Source organism: Haliaeetus leucocephalus, unplaced genomic scaffold, assembly GCF_000737465.1.
Source record: "Haliaeetus leucocephalus isolate CR32 unplaced genomic scaffold, Haliaeetus_leucocephalus-4.0 Scaffold184, whole genome shotgun sequence".
NCBI lineage: Eukaryota > Metazoa > Chordata > Aves > Accipitriformes > Accipitridae > Haliaeetus > Haliaeetus leucocephalus.
Window position 1 is genome coordinate 1686236 of NW_010972620.1, and position 7953 is coordinate 1694188.

Below are 7953 nucleotides of genomic sequence, written 5' to 3' on the forward strand. Positions count from 1 at the left end.
CTTGAGCTTTAAAATACCTCTTCCTTTATATACTAAGGCTACCACGTCAGACCTTCCCAGACATCCTTTTTAACACCTAGACACTTTCAAGTAGAAAGAAGAGAACTTGTCCATTTATTTGGAATTTCCAGGTATCGGGCAGTCCAAAGCAAGAGCAGTATCTGACAGGCCGACATACCTGAAAGCCCAGAACACGCACTCAGCCCAACTGCGTGTTCAGTGCATCCCTGTGCAGAGACTAGCACATCCAAACTGCGCTGGTTTTAGACCATGTGTGCTGCAGCACATGTTCAGACCTCAGGAAGACATGTCAGAGCAAGAACAGAGCTGTCCGACATCTAGAACCTGCAGGACAAATGGCCACTATAATCATGTCTGGCACAGCCTGCTACTTGTATATGCACCCACATTGTGATATGAAATACAGGAGCCATACATACAAAGTTATAGCTGGGGAAGATAATGACACCAGGAATGTTCTCAAATATGCCTCCATATGTTCCGTGTCAAGCTCCAATATTCTGCATTACATCACGGTAAATATGACATTCACTCTTATACCTTTAATTTTTCCATATAAAATACCAAGTATTCCTATCTGTATGGCAAAGACAGTATTTTTGAGTTGGTCCGTAACACTGCAGTGCATCAAAATCAGATTTTGAGCATTTGTTCAGCAGCTGCTAAATGAAAAAGAAAGTTTTCTGTAGCTGGTGGAAATCGCTTTTGTTTCAGGGCCTCAGAATTAAGGGTTGGTTTTTCATTGCCATCAGAAACTTCGGTAAGTGAGGCTAAAGTAGCCAAGATTTCTTTTGTCTTCAGAGAAATATCCTTCAGGAACAGAAAAACAAGCAACCATGAATATAGTATTAGGTATTAAAATGTTTTAAGATACACTTAATAAAAAAAAAAATCAATACAGAACAAAAAGAAAATAATGATAAATAAATAGTTAACTTTATTTAAAGACCCCAATTATTTTAAGGCAAAATTGCAACAGCTCTTCAGCCTGCTCTTGTGTGACGTTGAAGAAAGGGAGCATAGCCACTCCACACGCTCCTCTCATTGGCCTGAGTGAGCTCTTTTGACTGAGGCACTCAGCTGTGAAATATCTAATAATCTATTAGATAGGGGAGGAAGTGAAAAAAACCCATCATCTTAAAAAAAATAAATCAGGCTTTACAGCTGAGAAGCCGTATCTCAGTAGGACTCTTTGAAAGCTATTGACAAGGTATTGAGCAAAATACATGCTTTGTAGACTAAAACTGGGAAACTAATTTTACTGGAAGTCTTACAATCAATAAAACTTCTCACATTTCTTCAGCAATGTGGTTATCCAAGAGATAATATAAACCAAGTATGTCATCCTTAAAAACCTATATGAAGAATAAAAATGCTCATTTGTAAAGAAGCAGAGGGTAGAAGAGATTGACTGATTCTCAGGGACAATCTTCCTCCTATTCCTCCCCTTCCACCAAGATTTAGCAATAGAAGTAATTTAACTAGATTTAAAAATAAAAATGAAAATAAAATATTAACCTTAATGACTTGGCTGTCTGATTTATCTGGATCTTCTGCAGATTGAACAATTAGTTGTCCAATTTCTTTGTGAAGTTTTCCCATTGTCATTGCCTCTGAGTAAGAAAAAAACCCAAAACACAAAAGCACACGTTCACATAAAATGACCATTTCTGTGACATCTAGAAATACATTATGAGTAAACAAGCCAAAACAAGGAGTCCTTTTCATGACTGCCATTTGAAATCTACCAGTAAAGGCAGTAACCTGACATATCAGCAGTCAAATTATCTACCTCTGAAGAGGCCACAAGCAGATGACAAGGAGCAGCAAGATGACAAACAACATACAAGCTTTCCTTTCAAAGAGCCCCCAGTCTCCAAGTATTTAGTGCAATGTTTTTCTAAAGACTCATGTGATATCTCTGCATTCAGCTGAATGTCTCTTCCATGTAATTGTCTAACATGGATGTTTTGAAATCTCAGTCATACGTTTGTTGGAAGACAAAGCATGTCTTTCCAAATTCCAACTTTCACCAGTCTTCCAGGGTCTCAATAAAACTGGAAGACAGAAGTTTGCATACTGACTTTTCAGAACCTGGATGGAAGAAGGATCAAGATTGCTTGACCTACAGCAAGGTTCACCAATTACTATCAACTCTGAAATAAATGGCCTCTAAATCCAAAATATGAAAAGCAACCAACCTTTTACTACAGGGGAAATAGTGATCTCACTATCTGCCAAATTCACATACACATCGTAGAGGTCTGGTCTACTGTTCACTTCAGAATCTGTAAATCCAGCAATGTAACCTAGAGAGCAGAATTTTGGAAAGATTAGGATCTTCATAAACAGAACCAAGATATTGCAGAAAAATCACAGTCCTAAAGTCTGTTCTAAGAGTATTTGACACAATACTCAATTGAACCCATGAGGTTGCCTTCTTGATATTATCAGTCATTTAACAAGCGTGTCCAGCAGAATGCTTCACTTCCGAGGAGCTTAAAAATCAACTTCTAAAATTGCCTTGAACATGAATGAACCCCTAACACTCCATGCAATATAAAAAGGTTACCCATTTGAAATTTTAAACTCTCTTTCCAACTTGCTACTAAAATTATTCATTTGCAAATGAAAAAGCCACTGAACTACTTCTTTAAAAGAATCTCCACTCCAGAGCTGCTAGTCACTAAGTCAGTATTAGACTGGAACAGAAGAATAAAACCAGCAGATTTTCTTATTTGTAGCATGCCAGGTGAGCAAGCTTGGAGCAGCTTTTCTCTGTGGAAGATGTTTAGTGGCTGAAACAAGCACTGTTGGTAATGCAGTAGAAATATTAAAGATGAGTAGTCTTCTTGCTCATTATTCTGTATAGAGAAGCCTTTTAATTGCCACATTATGCATCATGCTAACCTTTGCATAAACCAAGGGCCTCTTCCTGGATTATGTGTTAAGTACTACGCATACACAGCAATGTGTCACACAGATCAAACTCCTACATAGCTGGTAAAGTCCACCTGTGATTAGGAGCCAGAGACTTCACTGGCAGCAGTCAGCATAAAAATTTGGAACTGAAAAAAAAGAAAAAATCCTAAAAATTCAGTTACTTGCTATGTGCAGAAGTTGGGAAAAAAAAAGGTACCTTATCTAAAGTGAGCTGCTTTTGTATAACAGTAAGACTTTCAACCCCTCTCATCACAACATCAAAAAAGTCTCAAAGCTGCTTTGCATCTGTAATTAGGGGTAGACTGCTGCAGATCCACCCAGAAACACCAGATTAACTAGTTATCTTCTAACGCACTTGTTTAGTTGATTTGCCTTTTCTAAAGGAAATGATGCTGTTTGAACAGTAGCATTAATAGCAAAGTTATTGGGTTTTCCTCCCAAAGAGTACTGGTGCAAGACCTTGCAATAGAAACTGAAATTAAATTTTCTTTATATTTTTGATTAATAAATTATCACTACCTGTGCAGGCTTTTAAGGCTTCCACTTCCTCCTCATTTAGATGTACATATGAATGAAGAATTGACCAGTCTTGTCGATGCCACACTAAAGCAGGCAAAGTCCTAGGGAAATTAGATTGGTATTTGACACAATGGAGATTTTTACTTACACTGATTAAAGTTTTACAGTGTGAAATGCATGTCATAAGGAAGAACTAGTATGACTAGGTCTCATTTGGCATGCATATACATGAACTAGAGAGATTTCTACTAGCAGTGCAAGCAGAGTTTATCACTCACTCTACAGTTAAATTTCTCCAAGTTTATGAATGCACAGCTAAAGCCTTAAGAGGGATTTAGCAGTATTTCAATAAACAGATTTAAAATTTTTTTTTTTCCCTAAAATATTGGCATTTGTCTCAGTGAAGGTTCAAAATTTGTTGGACTTTTGGGGGTGGGTGGGGAGGTAGGGATTGACAAAGTACCTGGTAAACTCCTGGATAGCTTCTATTCTAGGATGGTACACTACAATTCTCTTCTTTAACATCAGTGCTGTATACAAGATAACTGTTTCCATTCCAAACTGAGATACTATATCTAGAAAATCAGGGAAAATTATTTTATAGAAGATATCCATGCTGATATTACCATTTGCTTTCTGAAGAAGCTTAATAGTAACAGCACAAATAATACTGTTAACACTATTTACTTGAAGTACACATGAAAACTGGATTGTATTTTATATTGTACAACAGAAATCAGAATAGAGACTTCTAGTATTAATTAACCTTTGATGGAACCAGCAAGATAAGCCTTCCGAGCATCAAAATCCTTGCTGAGGAAAGATCCGTTTTCTTCGCTTTGGCAGATCCCCTTTGTAAGGACTGCAATGTAGCTCTCCATCATTTTAACTGGACTTCCATGCTTCAAGTAGATTCTGTGTGAAAACAAAAGAGTCTGGTATTTTGACTGCAAACAGTACCAGCAGACATATGGGAAAAAAAAAAATGAATCACAGTATCACAAACAGCAATATTATTGGCAAGAATTCTTATTTTGGACACCTGGTTAAGGTTTTAAATACTAAACTAGAAGACTTTCAACATGCACACAGAAACATGTCTTTTAGGATAAAAAACCCCTACCTTGTTTTTATTTTTTTTTTTGAGTTTCCCATTTTATGAAAAAAACCCAACATTTACCAATATGGAAACATAACACAAAGGTGTAAGAAGGTATCCAGACTAAAGAGTCTTTGCAGGCTTGGAAGGTACCTGCTTTATGAAAAGGCAACTGCTACAGTAACTCCTGTTATTACATGCAGACCATGTGACTAGTTAGTTTTTCATTTTTTTTCCAAGTATCATTAGACATTCTTCTGGACTCTTTGTTAAATGATGAAAGAAAAACATAAAACACATGTCCTTGATACTCATAAAAAACCAACCAAACAAAAAAACCTACAGCACAAAACCACCACACACCAACAAAACCCATGCACTTCTAGCTGTCTTCCAGACAGCAGAGAGACACCATAACTTATTTTACAGGTTAAGGTACTTCAGGAATAGCACTGAAGCTCTCAACTATCTGTTTTCCATACTAGCTATAGTACAGACGTATGTCACATTTGAAACTCAATTATCATATTTAGAGGAATTCATTCTGGATTTGAAAACAATTATTCACAGTGAATCTAAATATTTCATGTATCAGTGAAAAAGAACAACCTCAGTTTTTCAGTACCCTACAGAACTAGCAAGCCTGACGGCATTCCCAAGTCTGTCTCACAACTGCATCCAATTATATGCAAAATCTCAGGGAATACTCTTGGTATCAAGAGCCGGGACCCAACTAATTTGGGAACTGAAGGAAAAGCAAAGAAAGATGCAGAGAGATGATGATAATGGGGATGTGGAGGAAAGTAAGTAAACGGGACAAGGGAAGCAGAAGATGGCAGTCTGGTTGGAAAAAGGGAGAAGACTGAGCCGCAGACCTCGAGAGGCAGAGGGCTCTTGTTTTCCCAGAGGAAAAGCAAGAACGTCCCTGCATGCTGTGCTTAGTACTGAGGAGCTGCAAGAAGCATCTCTAATAGAGATGCTGTGGAGGGACGCAACTTGTCCACCATACACATGGTGACCTTGACTACACAGCACTGATCTCTTCCCGAACGTTTATATTTTTTAAAAGTATGTTCTCAGAGAAAATGAGTGTGTGTCTGGAGAAGACACATTAAAACCTACTGGGCATCTGACATTCACCCAACACCTATCGCATGAACTCAAGGTTAGCTCAAATCAAGGATTTATATAATCTGATTCACAGTTTGTAGGACTGAATTTCCAGCAGATTTTTAGACGAAATGCAAACAAAACACAATGAAATTTAATCTTTTGCCTTGGCAAGATCTAAACATGCACACAGTAGTACCTCAAATCAGCTTTTATACAGACCTACACAGTATCCTAGTGAAGGCTGCATATTTCTCTGGGTTGAAGTCTTTGGCCATCAGAACAATGGAGAAATGGGTCACCTGGGTAAGACACACGCACAGAAAAATACACAACTGATTTAATGACACCATATGAACAGTCTTCTTCACGTTATTGAACTTACTGCAGTACTCTGACAAGGTGTTTCAATTAAAAAAAAAAAGTGAGCGGTAGCAGCAGATCCAAGTTACTAACTGCAGAAAACCCCTGGTTAACGGATTTCTGATGTGACTCATTTCCATTGAGTCAGCTTTAGTACATATTATCTTTTGCTTAATCTACGCTGTAAGAGTTGCTTTCCTTTAATCTCATGAGATTATTTTAAAAGAGAAAAAGGCATTTTTCTTGCCCACAGCAGGCAGGAAACTTCCAGAATTTGTTGCCCAAGGAGGCTGCGGAAGCAGACAGCATCAACATATTTAGAAGGAGACTGGAAAAAAATTAATGGATATCAGGCCCACAAACAGAAATATTCTTTAACTTCCGTAATTGAGTGATTGTGAGCTGGGACAGTATGAGGCTAAAAGTCTGCAGACAGCGACCAGGCTCATGTGTCCTCCTTAAATAGCATCTCCCACTGCACTGTCAGTGACAGCACCAGGACACATTATTTTATTTAATTTTTTTTACACCTTTAAGGCTCATAGGAGATGTAAGCTTGGGAGTGAGGAAAGGCAAGCAACATTCTGCTGTGGGCATGCAAAATTACCACATTATCTTTCTACTTAACAATATAGCATAAAATACGAAAACTGAATAAACTTAACAGACAATTTAATGATCTTCATAATAGGGAAAGTATAGAAGATACAAGCATATTTGCAGTCTTTCAGTTATCAATGCAGTGGAAAAGAAAGTACCTATATAACTCAACCCTTTGGAAAAAACAAAAAGCATTAAGTTCTATACAAAGAAGATTTCGCACACTATGAAAGACCCTTTATAGAACTTTCTGACAAAAAAAAAAAAAGAAAATTAATTGCTGAACTTGAAATGCAAAGTAACTAGAAATGATGGCATGAAATAGCATTTCTGTTTCAATACAAAGAATCTAAATTGGGCAACGAATATCTCAATCCCTCTGCAATTCCATCTGATATATATCTTGGTGAAAAATGAAACATGTGGACTGGTTAGACAGCTGGGTAAGAACTGCATCTGGGAGCACACAAAACCTTACATCCCTTCCGTTCCTCATAGCATACACTGGGAAAACACTGCTTAAACTGCCAGAGAAAGCTCTGCAGAAGTCTTCCCTGCACTCTACTGAAAAAACAGCTGGCCAAGTCCTACCTTTTTCAAGGCTGGAGAGTCTTGAACTTCCACAGTTGTAATGTAGAACCACGACCTTTTATACTGGCCAAATACAAATGTATGAAGCAATTTATTTTCATCTGTAAGGCAGCACTTTCGAAGCAACAGACTCCTCACTTCAGCTGTTACGGACGGATAACACCAAACCCACAACGCATCTCCATTGGTGTCTTTTTCTATGGTGGAAAGATGTTCACTGTGAGAATGCCAAACAGCAGCAAGGAAGTAAATCGATGGGTTAATCAGGTTTGTTTCCTGGAATCAGATTAAAATTCCACCTTACCCTGACCCCAGACATCCAGTTCTGCCGCTACAGTTTAAGTTGTAGGGCAGCACTTGTGCTACGGGTTTTATTTTTTAAACGTTAACAAGTATCCACTCTTGACCTGCTTCACGAGGTCAAAAAAGCACCAGGAGTTTGAATACACATTCATTTGAGCAACGCGTTGACCAACAAGCACCCAGACCAGCTGACCTATGATTTTCCCTGCTTCTCCTATTTCTGATTTCATAGCAGAAACCTCAGAAGCCGTGAATTTAAGACACTCCGGCCGGTTTAGCTCTGCAACAAGCAGACCAAGACGCCGACCTCAGCCAGCGGGCACCCCTCCGCACAACCACAGGCTGGCAAGCGCCCGGCCGGGACAGGCCCTGCGCCCGCGGCTCGGCGGGCCGCTGGTAACCGG

At 38.6% G+C, this 7953-nt stretch overlaps 1 protein-coding gene across 1 annotated transcript in view; it reads right to left on the bottom strand.

The window, feature by feature from the left end:
- Positions 1-537: 537 nt before the first annotated feature.
- FAM45A (family with sequence similarity 45, member A) overlaps positions 538-7953 on the bottom strand; it is a 10352-nt gene continuing 2936 nt past the window's right edge. The window contains exons 3-10 of the mRNA XM_010564974.1: positions 7247-7528; positions 5915-5994; positions 4250-4398; positions 3947-4058; positions 3484-3584; positions 2223-2330; positions 1540-1634; positions 538-831 (exon numbers count right to left, since the gene is read on the bottom strand). Of these exons, the coding sequence (XP_010563276.1) occupies positions 655-831; positions 1540-1634; positions 2223-2330; positions 3484-3584; positions 3947-4058; positions 4250-4398; positions 5915-5994; positions 7247-7528 (1104 nt within the window). The 3' untranslated portion in view covers positions 538-654. The remainder of the gene's footprint in view (positions 832-1539; positions 1635-2222; positions 2331-3483; positions 3585-3946; positions 4059-4249; positions 4399-5914; positions 5995-7246; positions 7529-7953) is intronic.